Genomic DNA, 20,504 nt, shown 5'->3' with positions numbered 1-20,504 from the left:
CCCCCTTCCCCCCCCCAAACCCCCCCCCCAACCCCCCACCCCACCCGGCAGTTTGGCTCCTCTAAACCTCTCACCAAGCCACCTACGCCACCCTCTTCCCCCCCTCCCAACAGTCACACTTGGCTCAATACTAAGGCCATCAGTCTCACTGACTTCATCAGTCAACGAGTGTTTAAGCATTTACAAGCCAGGCACTGGACCAGGGCTCCTGCCTTCAAGGAGATCAGTCTAGTGGGAGGACAGGCCAAGGCAAAGCTCCTCCTCCTCTCCAGTCTCACACCTCCAATCCCTTCAGCATCAGCCCCATCCTCTCCTGCCCTGCCTTGATCTCAAAGACCAAGCTGATTGATTCTCCTTGTCAACACCAGCCCTCGAGCCCATCCCCAGCCAGCCCTTCAATGACTCCCTTGCCTCACCTGTCTTCTCTTTCCTTCCTTCCCTTTTGTGTCTACAGGTTTTATGAATGGCTCTCAGTTTAATATTGCCCATATTTAAGGGAGCTGATTATTTCTTTGCTGCTAAAGCCAATAGTTTCCCCCCTCCCACGACCCTCTACTTCTTGACCTCTTGGCAGCAACCCCCCTCCTACTGTATCCTCTCTTCCCTTGGGTTTAGATGGTGCTTTTCTGTTATGGTTCCCTTACTACATGCCCAGGGCTTCTCAGTGTCCTTTAAGACGGGCTGTTAGAATGGAAGCTCCCTGAGGGCAGGGACTGTTTCATTCTTGGTATTTTTTTCCTTTTGGCCCCACACTAGGATTTCGTGGGTACCAGGAATGACTGACAAGGAAGTTTCCTCTAATACAGGAGACAGGCACCTGCTCTAAAACTCAAGAGTCTTAGAAAGAAGCCTGGGCATGGAGCAATGCCCTGCCCTGCCCAGGGTCGCACAGGCAGGATGTCAGAGGCAGGCACTCGGAGACAAGCCTTGCCCACTTGGTCAGCTCTCGAGCCACTCAGACTTGGCAAACAGTAGGTGCTTAATAAATGCTTATTGGTTGATTGATGGACAGAAGGCACACATTTCACAGGTGAGGCAACAGCTCTAGAGACAGGCCCAAGGTCACATCTAGGTGTTAGGTACAGAGGAGCTCCTTTCCAGTGGGCCACAGTGCCATGGCAGGGAGGTGATGGTAGCAGGGGTCATTCTGCCCGAGCCCAGCTGGGCACTCACCATTGATCATCTCTGGAGCCATCCAATAGGGGTTCCCCACCACGGTGTACCGCTTCTTTCTGTCTGGCTTCTTCAGGCTATGCAGCTGGTCGGGCTGGTTCTTCTCATCCACCATGAGCCGGGCCAGCCCAAAGTCGGCCACGACAACATTTTTGTTCTGGGGATTGAGAGAGAGAACTCCTGAGATCCCACAGACATCTAGCTCCAAGGTAAGTAGCAGATACAACACCAGACTGAAGAGTCAACAAGACTGGGGTCAAAACCAGCCCCAGACGCTTCCTGATCTGTCAAATGAGGGGTTGGCCTGGATGAACTCAAAGGGCACTCCCAGCTATGACATCCTACCACCCCACCCAAAGGAATCACTGGGAGGAAGGGGCAGGGAAGGCCAGTGGAGGCGGCTCCATGGGCCTGGGTTTGTTCCTTGACCCTGCTAGGGACTCATCCCTGCTAGTCAGGGGCCCCCTCGACCCTCAGAGAGGGTGAATAAGCACACGACTGTCAGAGTTTTTGCCACGGGGGTCAGCTCTCTCTGAGATGGCCAGCTTCACACACTGGCCCTCTAATGTCCAAGAAGCTGTTTTCCACACATAGTAATTATTCCTGCCTCCGCTTCCTCCCAATGTGTCCCTCACTAAGAACACCCACTTCTTCCTTCCTCTCTCTTCTTCTCTCCCCACCCAAATCTGACTGAACTTATAACGACCCCCCCCCCCCCCCTCAATTCCTATCTCTTCCAGGAAACCTTCCGGCATTCTTCTGGCTTATGTTGACCTCCCCTCTTCTCAGCTGAGCCCCCCAATCCAATGTTGGGTGCTGTCAGACGTTTTGTGAGTCATCTCCCACCTGGGCTGTGACTTCCCAGAGAGCTGGGACCCTGCCCCTCATTTCTTCTGTCTCCCTCACAGCTTAGCCTAGCGCAGGGAGCCTACAGTCCCTAGAGGAAGGTGGGAAGAGGGCAGAAGGAGGGGAAGCCCAACAGCTTTGGGGGTCCCACTGGGACACTGTTCTGAAGCTGGGAGGCCACAGATGTCTTGTGTGGGAAAGAGAAAGATACAAAGAAAGAGGCACAGAAAAGTAATGAAAGGGAGGGGAAAAGCGGGGAGAGGGGAGAGAGGAAAAGAGAGAAAGAGGAAGATCCAGAAAGGAAGAAAGATATGAAAGACAGAGAGGAAAGAAGAGTGAAGGACAGAGGAGTCTCACAAAGCCTTTGGCTCCTGGCCCTCCCTCCCCAGGACTATGGCTGTCAATGCCCTTACCTCTCGCACCAGGCAGTTGTGGGAATTTAGGTCTCTGTGGATGATGTTCATGGAATGCAGATAGGCCTGTGAGTAAAGGGAAGGTGGAAGGTGGGCTTGGGCTGTGATCCCTCTTCCCTTGACCCTGGCCCAAGGTGACAGAAATCCCCAGGTCTAGGCCTCTGCCCCCCGAATACTATCCATGTCATCCCACTCCGAGGGCAGATGTAACCCCAGATCTGGCTTCCCTTGGTGCCCCACTCCAGCCCAAACCTGGGGCAAGCTGCTGTTGACCTGTGAAGGAATTTATGTGTTCCCCATCCCAGGGAAATCTGCATTTTAAATGGAGATCTCAGAGAGACACTGAGAAGTATGGGGCATGTAGGAAGGGAACCACAGCAGAATAAAAAGGTATCTAAACCAAGGGAAGAGAGGATACAGAAGAGGGGGTGCTGCCAAGAGGTCAAGAAGGATAAGGTTGGGGCGGCCAGGTGGCTCAGTGAGTAAGAGCACTGGCTCCAGTGTCAGGATGGCCTGGGTATCAAATCCAGGCTCAGGCACTCAGCACCACACCCAGAAATAACTGGCCGTGTAACCTTGAGCAAGTTACTTAACCCCGATTGCTTTAAAAAAAAAAAAAAAAAGGATGGGGTCTTGGGAAAAATACCAACAAAACTATTGACCTTAGTAGTAAAGAAATAATTCTACCTAATGGTGGAATTTCCAATGTTTTAAAAGACCGGTGAAAGGCAGTGGCAGGGAAAGTTCTCCTTACTGTCACCCAGGGGCATTGGACCCCCTCCCACAGCCCTCTGTCTTGTTCCCTCTTTCCTTTTGCCCCCTGCCCCTTTACCATTCCAGAGGCGATGTCCTTGGCAAAGCTAACCCGCTGGCTCCATGGGTACTGGCTATCCTGTGGTGATAGAAAGGGGAGCACCACTGAGCCATGACAAAAGATAGCAAGGGGACAAGGCTGGGCTAGCAGGGATGCAATCCCCAGGCACACCATCTAGCAGCAGGACAGCCTCAGGCCATGCTGCAGAGGCCGGGCATCCCTGGGCTCTCTCTGAGTTGGCTAGGGGTCAAGGCAATACTCTTGGAAACTATTTGTCCTAGCTCTAAAATGAGGCCCATTTCTGCCTCATTTCTTTACAACCCTATCCCCTGGCTCCTGGTCGACCCTTTCATTTGGCCCTGTCCCCTGCCCCAGAATGACCTCTTAACCCCTGCCCCAGAGTGACCCTTTAACCCTGTACCAGAATGACCCCTTGACCCCTGCCCCAGAGTGATCCCACTGCCCTTGGCCCAACCCCCTTCACTCATCAGTGGGTTCCCCCTGGAGCCTACATTTTGTAAAGGGGATCAAGCCTGCTTGCCTCCATACCTCTCCTGGCCTTGTTCCTGACTTTCTGGACTTCAAAGTTATGCCCTCATTCTGAATACCTCCATTGCCCTGCTTCCCCCTTTAGGTCCTTTTAATGTCTCATGACTTTCCCCATTAGAGTGTAAGATTCTTGTGGTCAGGGACCGTCTTTTTTCTAGGATTTGTATCAGTACAGTATCTGACACATAGCAAAGGATTATTTAAATAAATACTTTTTTCTTTTCTTCCTCATTCCTTCCTCAGATTGACCCCCTGACTCTGCGCTCAGACTGGGCCCTTGACCTCAGCATCCAGACTAGACCTTCAACACTAGACAAATTGATCCTATCACCAGACAGAGGCCCGGGCCCCGACTCTGGTGCTGAACTAGTCCTCTGGCCTCTTGCTGACCCCATCCAGTTGTCTCACAAATGCTACTGGTTACCTAAGGGCTATTCAGTTCTTGGCTCAGGGAAGTCCATAGCTATAGCTCTGAGCCCCCATCTCCACTGTAGCACTGGGCACTATGACACACTCACCATCCATAGCTCTGAGCCCCCATCCCTGCTGCAGCACTGGGCACTATGACACACTCACCCTCTATAGCTCTGAGCCCCCATCCCCACTGTAGCACTAACCACTGACACACTCTCACCCTCTATAGCTCTGAGCCCCCAAATCCATTATAGCACTAACCACTATGACACACCCACCCTCTCTAGCTCTGAGCCCCCAAATCCATTATAGCACTAACCACTATGACACACTCACCCTCTATAGCTCTGAGCCCCCATCTCCACTGTAGCACTGACCACTATGACACTCACCCTCTATAACTCTCAGCCCCATCCCCACTGTAGCACTGACCACTGACACACTCACCCTCTATAGCTCTCAGCCCCATCCCCACTGTAGCACTGACCACTATGACACACTCACCATGCTCTTGATGATTCCCCGGAGGGTGCCGCCCTTGATATACTCAGTGATGAAGTTCAGCCTCTTGTCCTTATAGAGTACCCCAATGAACTTGAGCACATTGGGATGCTCCAGGCACCTCATCACCTTCACCTGAGGAGCGAACAAAGGGCAGGTCCTACACCGAACAGCTGTGGCTCCAGGTGGAAGGCTGGAGAAGGACTCTTCTACCTCTTGCAGGCCCATAGCCCCCTGTGGTACATGTGCCCATTTCCCCAGCCCAATCTTCCTCTCTTCCATAGGCACTGTGAAACCAGTAACCAGGAGAAGGCAGTATGGTATAGGAGAATGAGAGACAGATTTCAAGTCAGGGGATCCAGGTTCAAATCCTGGCTCTGCCATTTACTATTCTATGACCTTGGGTAAGCAACAAATGTCACCTCTGTGGGCCTCAGTTGCCCTATTTAGAAAATGAAGGGACTGGAATAGATGGTGTCTAATGTTCTTTTTTGGCTCTAAATCTAGGATCCTTTAGATTTGTGTTGGTGGCAAGGCTGCACCCAGGACTCTGGTCCCCTGGTTCTTAGCCCCGTGCTGGAGCTGTTCCATCCCAGCTGTCTGCTCCCTAGGTGAGGGACTCTGGAGATCACAGGCATACAGTAAGTGCTTAGCAAATATTTGGGTGAATAACTTTGGGCCGCTTCATGGCTATGGGAGGATCGTAGGAGATAAGGAGGTGTGGCTACAACAGCTCTGGGAGTCTCGCAGGATAAGATCACAAAGACAGCAGCTATCCAATTATCAGGTACTACAGACACCCTCCACAATCCCAGGAACAGCCCTGGCCACACTAGGGTGCCTGGGGTGCGGCCCCACAGCAGAGTCTAGTCAGCTCCTGCCAGTTCAGGACGAGGGGCCCAGAGCTAAAGGAAGAGGCAGCCTGAGTCCCGGGAATCAAGAGCCTGGGGTCAGGGCAGCTAAAAACGTCCTCCAGATGATCCAGCTGGGACAGGAAGCAGGGAACTTGGGATAATATTAGTGACCCAAACGGCCCCTTTGGGAAAGGTTACTCCAAGCTGGAAACTCTGGGTGAGTTTGTGAAGAGTTCCATCCCCCAACACAGAGGATTCCTTTCTCGACTGGCGGTCTTGATGAGTCTGAGCATCTCCCTCAGGGCCGGAGAATTAAATAGAGGCAAGAGAAAGAAACATTTTGTTCTTGGGTTCCCAGGAGAATAGGGGCTCCTTGTTCAGGGAGTGGAAGCTGGTCTGTATCTGGTTGAAAAGGATGGTGTCAAGCAGCTGGGGGGACCCTTGCTGTTGAGAACTAAGGGTAGATGAGGCTGACAGAAGAGCAGAACTCTCAAGTGTCCCCCCATCTCTACTTTCAAAAGAGGGCACCGTCAAAGAAGCCCAGACTTTTCTGAAAGGTGACTTTTTCTAATCAATCTTTACAGATGCTTAATGCTGGTCGTCTTTGGCTAAGTCACATATCTCCGGCCTCAGTTTCCTCATCTCTAAAATGAAAGGGTGGGGCTACATAACCTTCTAGCTCTCTGGAAATCTATTCTCTCGCTGGAACCTCCCTATGCTGATACGGCCCAGTCCTGCTGATCACTCTCCACTATCACCTCACGTCAGGCCCACCCCACCTTGACCCTGGCTTCCAGTCCCCTGGGAACACTAACAACCTGCCTGAACTCATTCCTCAGACAAGCACATTCCAACCCCCTCCTACTCTCCCCATTTCAGTGATCTTGAAGCTGCCATTGTATTAGCTCTGCTGACCATCCCTCTCTGATCCTTCTGATCAGACGACACTGCCCTTCCACTCCTCCACTCAAGATCATGGCCTCCCTGCCCCCTTTCCCCCAACTCACTGGCCCTGGTGGGAAAGTTGGAAGAATCTCTGTTCCCCATCGCCACTTCTAGACTCTCCCTCTACTACCATCACACAACAGCCCCTCCCCCTTGGAGATGCATTCAATTCCTAGTTTTCACCCAATCAAGAATCTGGCAGCTATCATCTATAGACACTCTCCTCCGCCCCCCCTCCATGAGGTCAATGCCTGGCTCACAGTCTCTCTTCTGCCCGATTTCTCCCCTTATACTCAGTCTGCTTTGGTGGATCTTCATTCAAGGCATGCCCGCTGACCATGAGGGTCCCCCTCCTGGACCCTCTTTTCTTCCCTCTCGATAGCATTTTACTTGGGGATCTCATCAGTTCTCATGGATTCATTCATTATTTCTGTGTGGATGATTGTTTGTCACCATTTGTGTAGGTTTGGAAATGCTGTTGTAGTGAATGGGATATCCAGCCCTAACCTCTCTTCTAACTTCCAGTCTCCGATCTCCAGATGCCTACTGGACATCTCAAACTCTTCAACGCAACACGTCCAAAATCGAACTCGTTACCTTTCTCTGCAAACTCTCTCCTCTACCTGACTTTCCTATTACTTAAGGGCATCAGCATCATTGTCGTCACCCAGGTTCACAACTCAGGTGTCATTCTCAACTCTTCATCATCCCTAATGCCACTCCCTCCGTCCTGTCCGTTCTTCCTTCCCCACATCTCTTGGACATGCCCCCTGCCTCCTCTGACCACCAAATGCAGACCCTCATCGCCTCCCTCCTGGACTGAGTGTCTCCCCACCCAAGGCCGAGAACAACGCAGCCTCCCTGAAGTGCCCATTGGACCCTGGCGGCCTTCACCCCCTACCCCACTTAACAGACTCTAGTCCTCCAGGATCAAGCGCAACGTCCTCGGCTTGGCTTTGGAAGCCCTTCACAGCCTGGTCCCCTCCTACCCTTGTAGTTGCCTGCCTCACAGCTTCCGCCTGTTCTAGGATCTGGCGACACTGGACCCCTCACTCTCGCTCCAATAGGATGCCCATCCCCTGACTCGGCTTCCTTTAAGTCTCAGCCACAGCCCCACCTTTTACAGGGGCCTCGTGCCTTCCCTCGGAGGTTGGTCTCTGCTTTATCCCCCTCGTTGCTCACATTTCGCTTCCCCCTTTAGAGGGTAAGCACCTTGAGGGCAGGGCCTATTCTTGTTGTATCCCCAGCATTTAGCACGATGCCTGGCACACAGCATTAATAATAGTGATTAATTTGCAAATGACTAGTTAATAAATGGTTATTATGGTTCCTATCAACAGGTTTTTCTAAGTTACTGAACAACATGAGTGGGTTTTATTCTCTCTGCTTTAGTGGAAAGATCCCAGTGGTTCTGGGGTCAAAGGTCTCCTCTCGGCGATGCTCACTGCCTGTGTGACATTGGGCAGGTGACTTTACCTCTCCACATGAGCTTCGACATCTGTAAAATGAGGGGCTGGATTAGAGTCACTTCTAACTCTAAGTCTTGGATCTCAGGGGCCTTTCCTAATTTAACCTCTAGCTCACAAGACTCTCTACGATCTACAAATTGGATAACCGAGGCCTGGAGTTTTGGGGGTTTTGGTCTTAAGGGGGCAGTGGGAGGAAGAGGGAAGAAGAGAACGCAAACCTGAGAATAAAATTAACAAATTACAAAAAAGACCCCAAAACTGAAGTTTGGCTCGAAGTGAAATGGATGCTTGTACAGCCGTTGGCGCCAGACTGACCTCTTTGAGGAACGTCCTCTGTGTCTCCTCATCGAATCGGATGAGCTCCTTCATCACCATTACTTCGCCTGTTTCCCGGTGAGTCACCTGGGGGAAATCACCATGTCGGGTTTGGCCCAGAGGGAGCTGTCAGAAGGCCCTGCTGCTCTAAGTCCTCCAGAGAGGAGGGAAGCTCAGCAGAAAAACCTTGTGGGTCACAAGCACAGAGGAACTATGGTAGAAGCAGAACTGAAGTCAACCACGGGCTTTAGTCAGGCAGCAGCCATGGTGGTATGGGGGAGAAGACTAGGGTACGAGCAGAGAGGCAGATTTCACTTCTTTATTCTGGTTCTGCCACTTGCCGTGTAACTCCAGGCTAATAACTGTGCCCCTCTGGGCCTTAGTCTGCTTATCTGTAAAGGGAAAGCTGTGGACTAGAGTAATTCAAATGGTTCTTCTAGATTTCACATGCTATGCTTTTATGCTCTAAATATAAGGGAGAAGGCCGAGAGGAGGGAGGCGTTGAGTGATATTCAGCAGTCCTTCACCTCTCCATGCCCTCCCACCCACCTTGGGGCAAAGGGAGAGGTCATACCTTGATGGCCTGTCCAAAGCAGCCCTTCCCCAGCACTTCCCCATGAATGAGGTCAGAGGGCCGGAAGATGCGGTGAGTGCGAGAGACGATGCGGAGGGACTCAGAACGGCCCAGGTCCTTCCGCTGGGAGGCAGGGGAGCCCAGGGAGCTGCCACAGGGGGATTTGTCAATGCTGCAACTTCTCCTGCAGGCACAAACAAGAGAGACATCTAGGGACTGGGGCAGAGCTCTTCGGCTCCCTACTCCCCACCTCGGTGGGGTGAGGGTGGGGCTAGAGTCTTCTCCTGCCTCCAGAACTACCTCTTCCCTCTGTCCATCTTACCATAACCTTCTCCTACTGCCCCTCCATTCGTCCATGGTAGAGGCATATTTAAGGACACTGCTGAGCAAAATGATCAAATTCTGCAAGCCTGATTCTAACTGGAGTCCCTCTCCCCCGTGGAGGCGGCTCCTTCACTCACCTAAGGGGCTCAGGAGTCTCACGTTCCAGCCCCGCTTTATTACACCCTACCTAGCTGCTCACACCTTAGTGTGAACGAGTACTTATCCTCCGGCTGCAGGGATATCTAAATGTGAGCTCGAGTCCTAACTGGGTGATGTAAGCAGGGGATATATTACTTTCATCCTTCTATCTCCGGGACCTAGCAAAGTGCAATGCCCACAGGAGGTGTTTAATAAATGTATCTTGATTAATTGTCTAATGTCAGAGGACAATACCTGGTCTGCCTATAGGTGAGGTCAGTCCAGGGGGACCATGTCTTAAGTGGTCTGGTTTCCAAAGGGTCTTAGCTACACACAGGGGTGAATGACTACACTCGATTCCTAGTCAGAGAAGTTGCTAATGGTCAGCAGAGGGAGCCGTCTACAAAAACAACTTCCTCTTCATTAGGACCCTATGGCTTATTCTCAAATTGGGAAACATCCTGAAAAAGTAATGGTGGGAGAAGGTGGGCCTTGTTTTCTGCCCTGGCCCTTGTCTGAAGGCCCCGAACTGAGGGGTATATTCTGGAGATGACTTACAGGACAGGCCTCTGCCGGACAGGGCCCCCTGCTTCTGTGTTGGGGGTTCGGGCTGGGGAGCACAGTGGGCTTCGAAGATCTGCCAGAGGGCTGGCCTCTGGAGCTGTGCCATGGGCCAGGACATCATGGGGATCATGCTCAATGGTCAGCTGGAGTAGGCGGCTGGTCTCTTGGATCAGCAGGTCGATCTGCAGGGAGCAAGAATGGGTGTGTTTGGATGAGAAGGAATGAAACGTTTCAGCCCTTCCCTTCCCTCTTTCCTATGTGCCCACCTCCAGCACAGGCTGAAAGGCCCCCCTGCGGGGCATACCTCATCTAAGGGGACGTTCCGGATGGGAGTACCATTGATTTCCAGGATTCTGTCTCCAATGTGGATGGAGTTCTTCACGTCTGGACTGATGCAATCTGGGTCCACTCTACAGGGCACAGAATAGGAAGAGTTGGACAGACATCAACTGCCATGCAGTCATGGAAAGTCAGAATGGATGGAGACCACAGGAATGATCTGGACAAACTCCCACATTTAACAGAGGAGAGAACCATCATTAGGGAGCAATAAAGGTCAGACCATGGGCACCAACGACAGGACCCCCACCAGGAGTCCTGACAATCAGACCACTGCCAAGTCCAGTGTGGGATCAGGATCTGGCAACACACAGAAGAGAAATTGGGCTTATTCTTCTTAGCCTCCAAAGGAGGGACCAGGAGCAGCAGGGAGACTTAGCAAAGTGTTTCTACTTCCAATTGGTAGGGCCTGGGCCTAGAGAGAGAGGAGCAGTCTCATAGCTGCTAATCAGTCTTCTCCCTTGCCCAACTGGGGCCCCATTTAACTACATCTCACCTAGCCAAGACCTTCTAGTTTCGGGGATTGTAGATTCCCAGTTGGAAGGGTCTTAAGAGGCCCTCTAGTCCACCCCCTTCATTTTACAGATGAGGAAACTGAGGCCCAGAAGGGAAGTGATTTGCCCAAGGTCACACAGGTAGAGCTGGGATTTGAGTCTAGGCTTTGATTCCAAATCCCACATTCTTCCTGCTTAATCATGTTTCCAATTAATTTAAAAGAAAAAAAATGCATTCATAGGAAAAGACTAAGGAGCTACAGCTGAAACGCATTTCCTTCTAGGAAGCACAGAGTTAACAAGCTGAGTCCCATTCCTTAAGGCTCCTTCCCCAAACTTGGAGGAACTGGGGCACCTGAGGCCAGGCTCTGCCTCCTTCCCGGTGGGCCTTAGCTTAGCTGCTTGTATATGCACATGGTGTCTCCCCTGCCAGAATGTCAGCTTCTTGAGGGTAGGCAAGTTTCACTGCTTGTCCTTGTCTCCCCAGGGCCCTGCTCAGAGAAGGCAGTTAACAAAAGTGCTTGTCTGTTGGCTGAGAGTTGGAAGGGGGTGTAGGGGGGGCATGCTCACTGATGGGCACGGGAGTCTCCAGATTGGCTCTAGGACAAGCCTGGATTTCGAGGCTCCATGCCCCTGCCCAGACTCTAGTCTGGGGACAGAAAGGATCAGGAATTGGGGGAATCCTCAAGGACCCTCAGGGGTCAGTTAGTCCTGACTGTGCAGGAGGCCTCTCTGTGGTTCTCCCTCTAGCTCCTGCTTGAGCACTTCCAGTGAAGGGAAACTCAGGACTTTCAGGAAGAGCCTAAATCTACTGCTGGAGAGCTCTCACAGTCCATACATGGCTCACGCCCTAGAGTCAAGAAGACCTGAGTTCAAATCCAGCTTCAGACACTTACTAGCTGTGTGACCTTGAGAAAGTCACTTACCCTCCACCCTCCTCACTTTCCCCAACTGTAAAATGTGAATACTAATGAGAGTGCCTGCCTCCCAGGTTGTTATGATGATCAGAGTAGATGATATCTGTAAAGTGCTTGGCACCGTGCCTGGCACGCAGTCGATGCTTAATAAATGTTTATCATTCTAGCATCTACTTGACTTACTATTGTTCTGTTGAACCACTATCTTTCTCCCTACTTAACTTCCACCTGCTGGTGCTAGTTCCACTCTCAGGGGCCAAGCAGGACAAGTCTTACCCTTTTTTCCAGATGACAGCCCCACTGCTGCCTCTCCCAGCCCCTGCCTGCCCCACCCCACATCTTCTCTTCTCCAGACCTGGCAGCCATCCTTGCTGTCCTCCTCTGGACCGCCTCCAATCTGGAAGTGTTTGTGCCCAGAAGTGGAGATGCCACCCTAGGTCAGAAGGCAGCTCCTTGCTCTGGAGAGCGATGGGGCCGGGCTTCTAGGAATCACCGGCTCGTGGTTCCATCGTACTGCCCTGTTCAGAATGCCTATGGCATATTGTGTTCAGCCCTGGGCACTACAGACATTGAAAAACTGGAGAGCGATCAGAGGAAGACCACCAGGATGGCCAAGGGCCTTGAGTCCATGTCATACGAGGATGGGGTGGAAGAAATGGAAAGGTTTAGCCTGGGGAAGAGAAGGCTCAGGAGAAATAGGACTGTTTTCTTCAAGTATCTGGATGGCTGTCATAAAGACAAAGGGTCAGATCTGTTCTGTTTGGTCTTGGAAGGAAGAACCAGCGTAATGAGTGGGATGCAGCATTTGGGCCTGACAGCTGGAAGCCCTTCCTAACAGTAAAGCGGTCCCAAAGTGGACAGGGCTGCCTGGGGAGGTGGTGAGCTCCGATCAGCTCCTGGGCTATCACCCATCAACTATGGGCTGTATGTGGCCCTTGCTTAGGTAAGGGTGGGACCACCATGGTCAATGGCATTCCTTCCAACCCTCAAACTCTGCAGTTCCATGAGCCTGGGATCTTGCACCATATTCCCTGTATGAAGAGAAGTGAACCAAGGCCCTGAGGCCAAACCCTGAGACTTCTAAGTTTTTGCTCCTTCCCCAAAACTTAGCCTGAACCTTCTAGCTGTGGTTCATAAGAAGTCCTTACCCATATTTTCAAAATTCCTGGTCCCAGCGCCAGTTCCTTTCCTCCTAGTCCTTAGGCTGAAGTAAAGGCCACATGAGCTGTACCCTCAACGTGACCCACCTTTGCCCTCCCACCATCTGAGGGGCCCCAAGAGGGATGCTCACCCACGAACTCGAACTGTATGGGAGTGCTCAGAGCCACAGCCCTGCTGGCCATAGGACGGATCGATGGACACAGAGAGCCCTCGCTTGCCATCAGCGGAGGCTGGGATGGACACCAAGGTGACTGTATGTGGGAGGCGGGAGCCCGGCGAGTCAGGCAGGATTTGCTCGATGACTGGAGTCACCACCATTTGGTAATAGCAATGCCCACTGGGGAGGGCAGAGGTGGCCAGGAGAGAGGAAGAAAGACAGACATCAGGCAAAGGGAGGAAAAAGAAACCATGGTTAAACATGCCCTAATTAGTCCTGGCCCCCAGGCTGTATCAGCATGTGAGAGCTGGAAGGGCCCTTAAAGACAGGCTAAGCCACTGTTTTTGGGAACAAATTGTTATGGATCTGCAAAAAGCTTCATGAGGATGAATACATAGTTTTTAAACTCTACAAACAACTGATTCCTTTTTCTCCCAATCTCAGGCTTTCCTCATTTCTAGGGCTTCACTTCTTGGTCCACTCCCTCCTCCTCAAGTGCTCTTGCCCTCCCTCCCACCCTACTTTGTGCATTTGTGTATGTATTTATTAACATTGTTATTGATACTGTATATATTTTCATAGGGACTCGTCTCCCCCAATAGAATCCGAGCTCTTTGTGAGTAGAGATTGTTTCATTCTTTATACTTGTGGCCCCAGTGCCTGGCTTAATAAATGCTTGTCAACTGACTGAGAGCTCTGGAAGACTCAAGGGTAAGGTCAGGAGGCCATGGAAAATTAGCTATTATACTGGTCTGCAAGACACCTTGGTCTGGGAAACAATGATCTAGCTCAGTCCTTCCCGGTTCACAGAGGGGGGAAACTGAGACCCAAAGAATGACATGCTCAACAATATACAGGGAACTTGTTGGCAAAGCCAGAGCTAGAGCCTAGGGCCTCCTGTCTTGGCCACTCGCTGGGCCTGAACTCACCAGTAGAGCTTGGATCGTTCCACCAGGGCATAAGTGTCCCCATCTCCAATGAAGGCCCCACATGTGAGGCAGATGAAGCATTCGGGATGGTACTTCTGGTCCCCTGCCACCTGGAGACATAGGGAGAAAGAGTTGGGAGTCTGTCCTCTTTCCCCATGATGGACACGGTCTTGTATTCTATTCGCTTCTCTTAGCCAGGGGCCTCCACACTTTCCTCAGTCTCGCCAATCACTGATTCAATGATTCAACTTAATTCACCGATCTAGTCATCCATCCATCCATCCATCCATCCATCCATCCATCCACCCATCCTATGGACCTTCCTTAAGCAGCCACTGTGTGCAGAATGCTGTTAGGTGCTAGAAGAGATACAGAGTTCAGATGGGACTACAGAGGCCAAGAGCTCTGAGAAGGCTGAGTCAGATCTAGCCTGGCTCCTCAGAGACCTGAAATTCTAAAAGGCAAATTATGGACTTAAAGACAAAGGACTTAATCACAGGCCAGAGCAGAGTCAGGCCTGGACAAGAAAGAGAATGAGTGTGTACTAGGAATGGGGAAGGAAGTCCAGGGATAGAAGAGCCCCCACGATAACGGGATATTTAAATGTGTGTATGTGTGTGTGTGTACACACGTGTGCGCATGTGTGGCAGGTACTCACCATGACCAGCCCTTTGGTGATCTGCTCAGAGCAGCCATGGCATGACTCGCCATAGCGGGCCCAATAGTCCTTCTTACAGTACAGCTGCCCATCCTTCTCATAGTACTGGTGGGAGAGGGAGGCCCCGCACTCACAGCACCTGGGCCAGAGACAAGGAGCAGGCTCAGATGGGTGCCCTGCCTCTGGACCACGTCCAACCTTGCACTGCTCACATGCTGAACTTCCAGGATGAGCCACCACCCAGCAGCCAGGCCTTCTGGTCCATCAGCATTTGGAAGGGGGCACTTCCAGTCTACACTGGCATAGCACACAAGGAAACAACAAAGGCTTTGGAACTGGATTGTACTGGGAGGGGTGGGGGAGAAATGTCAGATCTGGATAACCAAACCACAGAACTTTAGTGCTCAAAGGGACTTAAGAAATATCTAAAACCTCTGACCCTTTGGTCCCACGACTGTGAGCTCTCAGGGCTCTGAGCGAACATCTGGTCTGATCCCCTCACTCTACAAAGGTGGAACCAGTGGTACCCTGGAAGTGAGACTAAAGGACCAGGACCAGGGTGCAAATCCCACTTCGCTGCTTCCCTGTCAGTTGTGTGAGCTGGACAAGCACCCCTTGGCTTCAGTTTCCTTATCTGTAAAATGAGAGGGTCAGACCAGATGCCTCTGAGGCTGCGCCAGATCCATGAGCTGAAAACTGAAATTCAGACATTGAAAAGTCTGCCCAAGAGCTAGTTAAAACTCGGGTCCTCTGAGCCCAAGTCCTGGACTGTCTGCGTGGCTGGGCTCCCAGGAGGCCTTGGAGGTGGGAGCGCCTTTAGAGGCCCTCTGCACCAAAGGCGATCAGCCTGGGCTGGGGGATCTCCGATCACTGTATTCCAACAGCTTCTTCTGGGATGCTGCAGACCTTATTCTGAGCATCTAAACATGATTCAGGGAAGGAATCCACAGGCTTGAACAGCCGTTAAGAGCCCAGCCCTGGTGGTCTCCTTATTTTGCAAAGAAACTCAGTGGAGAGACAAAGTCCCCCAGAGGAGGGAGGCTTTCGGGAGAGGATCGCTGGCTGGGGGTGTCACTGAGGGCAGAGGCTGGCTCTGACGCAGGATCAGCAAATCCTTTTGAGACTTTTCAAGGTCATCCCAACAGATTATCATCAATGGAAGGCACTGCAGAGGGAATCCGGCTCAAACCCCTCATTTTACAGATGGGGAAACCGAGGCCCGGGAAGGCTGCTCAAAGACTTGCCCAAGGTCACACAGCTAGCTAACTGTGGAGCTCAGGTCCCCGGACTCTGGGTTTGGAGCCTTTTTACCTGCAGGAAAGAACCCAGTTGGGGAGGAGGGGGATCGGTGGGCCCCTGAGGCTGGAATGTGATCTGCCTTCCCCAAGCAGGAAGCCAGGCTGATGACATCATCTGTCAGGCTACTGCAACTTGAGATCCCCCCTCCTGAGTGAGGACCCCCGGGCTCAGACCTGATTAAGGAGCAGAGCTGGAATTCTACAGGCTGGGGGGGAGAGGGACACAAAAGGGCTGGCTGTCTGGCCAAACAGGAAGGAGAGGAGGAGGAGGAGGAGGAGGAGGGAGGCCAGGCAGGAGAGACCGCGGCATCCCGGAGCCAGCCAGAGAAGCGTTCCCTTTAAGGGGCGGCCAGCTACTTCCTCATTGTCTGCGAGCTGTAGCGCCTTCTGCTCCCTCCCCCCCCCCAAGAGCCCAGGAGACAGAGGGGAGGGGGCGGGGCTGTCTACGCCTCTGCCCAGCCAGCACCCCCAGGGCAGAGAAGGGGGAGGGGAGGTACCAGCTCTGCACTGTATGGGGTGGGAGTGGCGGGGAGCCCAAGACAGCATAGCAGTAAGGAGATGCCTGGGAGAAGGGGATTCTGAGGCCCTGGGGCTGCCTCCCTACCAGGGAAGTGGGGAGAGTGATCCAGGTGTGCTCAGGGCACAGTTGGAGGGGGAGGTTAGAAACGTGGCCTCCTGGAGACCCCACTCCAGTACCAAGAGCTCAGTGGCGAACTTGAACCCAGGCAGGGCTGTCCTGGCCAATGGCGGCTCAGGGCCAGTGGGGGTGGGGCTCAGGCACCCCATTAACTCCGACCAGGCTGTATCCCACCGCATCCCAAGGGGAGCTGGCTCAGGGCCCGCCCACACAAATGAGCCTCGTCCCTCTCTGCTCCCCCTCCCCAAGCCTCTGTCAAGAAAGGGCTGCTTTAAGGATGCCCAGCTCTCCCAAAAGTCCATCTGAGGCTGGGGCCTGGGTCTGGGAGGCAGGAGAAAAAGGACCGGCGGTCCGTGCCTCAGCGTCCCACTCTGAGGCCAGGCTTTCTTGGGCCCTCCTAAGAATAACAGGAGAGAACCCCGGCACCCTCACACCCCCAGAATACCTCAGTTTACAGAGAATGTGAAGACGAGGGCACCCAAGCCTCTGGGAACCCAGCCCTCCTCCTGCCCCGGCCCCTCTAACAGCCTAGTGCTTTCCTGGAGACTCAGGAAACTCAGAAGCCTCCACATCCAGACTAATCTTAAAAGTCTCCTTCACTTTCACTCTGCTGTCTCTGCCGCACCAGAGGAAAAGGGTGACGTCAGAGCCTCCTGCCCCTTAGTCCCCCGCCCCAGACAGTGAGGACGCATTGAGAAATCGGATGTGAAACAGGAGCCTGGGCCCCCATCCACAGCAGGCAATCTGGGAAAACCCAAGGCATCTCCTCCTGCTGCCGAAAACAACCCTAAAGATAGCCTCATCCCTCCCACCAGGAGAGAAACTGAGTCCCAGAAATGAAGTGACCAGCATGTGGCCTCGCAGCCTTCCCACTAGGCCATCTTTGCTGGGAGCCCTGAGAGACAGACAATTTGTTTTTTGAGCCAGGCTAAACCTGGGGGCCAGGGGCCCATATGATCCTTTCATCATTCCCTGCTTAACATCCCTCCAAGACCTTTCTCCCACCTGCCCCCTTCTCCCACTCACTGGCCCACACCTGGGTTCAGGACCTCAACCCGTCTCACCTGGGTTACTCTAAAGACCACCTACGTGGCCTCCTAGAGTCTGGTCTTTTCCCTTCCCAAGTCACCTTTTCCCTACCACACATGTCTGACCATGCCAGGGCTCTGCTCAGAAACTCTCTATGCTCCCTACAGCCTCTAAGTGCTAAGACAAACTGCTCTGATTGGCCTTGGGAGCCCTTCCCCTCCAGCCTCAGCTCCTGGGGCCAAATGTCCAGGTGTCTGGTTCTTCCTGTCTTCAGGCCTTCCCCAGCCCTGGGGTGTCCTCCTTCCTCACTCCGGCCTCCAGGAAGCCCTCCTTCTCTGGACGGTTCTTTCATCTATGAAACCTTTCATGTTTCCCCCAGAAAGCACTCTCCTCTCAAAAAAATGCTATTCGCTTGTCTATGTGCATGTGGCTTCTTCTGGATAGAGTACAAACTCCTTGAGGGGAGAAGCTGTTTCATTTTTAAAAAATGGTAACCAGCTAGTACGGCAACTGGCAGAGGGTGCTTAATTAGAGGCTTGCTGAGTTGGACTGAATGGTCCACACAGCATGGGGGTATTCCAAACAGGCACAAGGTGATGGGGAAGAGGGTATGATGGCAAAAGAAGTTCCTTTCCCTGCCTTGGTAGGGATTACACTCTAACTCCATCCCCTCCCTCCCAGGGAAGAAGGCTTTTCCCTAGAAAGGGAGCTGGGCAGGGGCCTTCGTTAGGAGAAGCAGACGCAGCCCTCAAGGTCAGCCTCACAGCACAGGGCAGCCTGTGCCTCCAGTGGGATGAGCCATCCAGAGGATGCCAGATGCCAGTGGCCAAGGGGATGTTGGTCAAGCCTGCCAGGTAGCTTTGGCCAAGAATAACCAGAAAGCTGATGGGGAAGGAGAAGAGGGAAGAGGTCTGAATCGCTCAGGGCACTGGGCTGGTCACCAGTGTCCTGGGATGGCCTAGAGATAGAAAGACAAGAACCCCGTTCTGCTAATTACTATCTAGGTGACCTTGGGCCAGTCTCTTCCCTTCTCTGGGACTCCACTGCCTTTCTCATAAAATGAAGGGGTCACACTGAGAACTAAGGTAAATAATATTAGGGCACTGGGGTGAGGGAGAAAGATAACCTAAGATTACTATCTAAGCTAAAATGAATCTATCGTTCTCCAATCCAGAAGGGAGGAACAGGGTCGGAGGCCGGCCAGTCGGCCAACCGACTGACCCTTAGAGCACTGTCCCAGGTCCATTCCTGGCCCGATGGAGGAGTTCTGATTTCTCAGGTGTTGGTGGCTCTCCAGCAGAAAAGAAGGTCTTCTCTAAAGAAAGCAGGGCAACAACTCCTCAGCAAACTATAGTCTTAGGAGGGTAGAGTGAGGGTGCTGAGGTTAGAGACCCTGGTCCAGGATGGGTCCTCCTGGCTCTAGGCTGCCCCCCAGCCATCCTCTACCCCAGGCAGGATCATGGCCCCTGGTCCTACTATCTAATCTGGGATGCCCAGTGCAGAAGGCCTCAGAGGCCTTAATTAGAAGAGTCCAGGGGTAACCCTGGCTCAGAGTCACATTTACCAATGAATAAAATACATAGGATTATAATTATGTGACATGCAGTTCTCAAAAAAGATATTACAAAAAGTTCACAGAGCACAGGTGAAGAACCTGTGATGTAGGCCAGTCCCTTCGTCTTACAGACAAGGAAACTGAGGGACTTGTACTCTGACACCAGCCGGCCATGGGGGGGTGGATCGGACTCTCCCTGGTGGCCCCAGACCAGGGCCATGGAGCTATAGGGGAGAGGCCTGGGTCAGCCCACGTAACCACGGGCTCCTTCATCCAAGCTGCCATGTTTCAGTTCTCCAAAGCTTGGTCCCCCCTCCCTTCTCCCTCGGTCACAGACAGCCCTGGGGGGCAAGGAGCTATGGAAGGGATAGGTACCTCAAATGAGGAAGCCTCAAGGCAGCCGCTCCACTGGGAGCTGGGGGAGAGAAGGATCTACTTGGACTTACTTGGCCCTGGCGAGGAAGTACCTTCTCCTGAGGGTTGAGGCCAGCATCCTCCGCAGCTCTGGCCTCCAGGGAAGTTAGGGGACCAAAGAGGAAGCTAAGGCGTGGTCAGGGCTTACAACTCCACCCCTGCCTCCAGCCCCAGTCCACACCCCTAGAAACCACGCACCCAGGGGTGGGGCTAGTGTGGCCGAAGGCTCCGTGGAAGGCCAGGGATGGGAGAAAGGAGAGAATGGGGGCAAGAACTCTTCCCCCCATTTCCCAACTTTCCAAGGAGAGCAGTTTAAAGAATGCCTGCAAGTTCCTGGGGTCAGTTAAGTTTTAGAGGATGGGGATGGGGTAGGAGATAGCAGGGGCTCAGCCTTACTCCAGGCTCAAAAGGGCAGCCTCTCCTCTGACCACCTGATCTAGCACCTGACTCTAGGACTATAGATTTAGGGCTGGAAGGGGCCTCAGAGCCCATGCTCCTTATTTTACAGAGAGGGAAACTGAGGCCTAGACAATGAAGTGCCAGGTTCCCAGTCCTAGGACATCTTTGGTCCAAGGTCCTCCCTCACAGGATCACAGCTCTGCTCACCTTTCATTTTACATGTGGGGAAACAGGACTAGAGAATGCAGTGAACTTGCCCAAGGTCACACAAGTGGGATCACAGAATGGGAACTGGAAGGGTGTTTAGAGGTCATTCAGCCCCCCCCTGAATTTACACATGGGGAAACTGAGGCCCAGAGAGGGTAAACAGTCAAAATGTAAATCCAAGTTATTTTATCATTATATAATTTATTATTAATCAATTTATTAAATTAAATTTGTTATTATTAAATTTAAATTCAATAAGATGGAAGAAAAGAGTATCCCACAATCATTTAATGCTGATAAATGTGAGTTTGGTTTAGTAGTCAATAACATGCTTATTTTCTGGTGTAGAAATTCAGTACTGTGGGCCTAGCCTTGTGCTGCTAAACTATAGAGTGAGAGAGAGAGAGAGAGAGAGAG

At 52.4% G+C, this 20,504-nt stretch overlaps 1 protein-coding gene across 1 annotated transcript in view; it reads right to left on the bottom strand.

Moving 5' to 3' along the window:
- The window catches only part of LIMK1 (LIM domain kinase 1), a 34,164-nt gene that overhangs the window by 8,244 nt on the left and 5,416 nt on the right, over positions 1-20,504 (bottom strand). The window contains exons 3-13 of the mRNA XM_069089497.1: positions 14,549-14,687; positions 13,891-14,000; positions 12,935-13,141; positions 10,198-10,303; positions 9,888-10,075; positions 8,868-9,051; positions 8,294-8,380; positions 4,714-4,845; positions 3,265-3,324; positions 2,433-2,498; positions 1,174-1,330 (exon numbers count right to left, since the gene is read on the bottom strand). Of these exons, the coding sequence (XP_068945598.1) occupies positions 1,174-1,330; positions 2,433-2,498; positions 3,265-3,324; positions 4,714-4,845; positions 8,294-8,380; positions 8,868-9,051; positions 9,888-10,075; positions 10,198-10,303; positions 12,935-13,141; positions 13,891-14,000; positions 14,549-14,687 (1,436 nt within the window). The remainder of the gene's footprint in view (positions 1-1,173; positions 1,331-2,432; positions 2,499-3,264; positions 3,325-4,713; positions 4,846-8,293; positions 8,381-8,867; positions 9,052-9,887; positions 10,076-10,197; positions 10,304-12,934; positions 13,142-13,890; positions 14,001-14,548; positions 14,688-20,504) is intronic.

The sequence above is a fragment of the Petaurus breviceps genome, unplaced genomic scaffold, assembly GCF_028583685.1.
Source record: "Petaurus breviceps papuanus isolate PSGF00001 unplaced genomic scaffold, PetGlider_PUasm1.0 186, whole genome shotgun sequence".
Taxonomy (NCBI): domain Eukaryota; kingdom Metazoa; phylum Chordata; class Mammalia; order Diprotodontia; family Petauridae; genus Petaurus; species Petaurus breviceps.
Note: the sequence above shows the minus strand (reverse complement) of the source record. Positions and strands in the feature narration are given on the sequence as shown.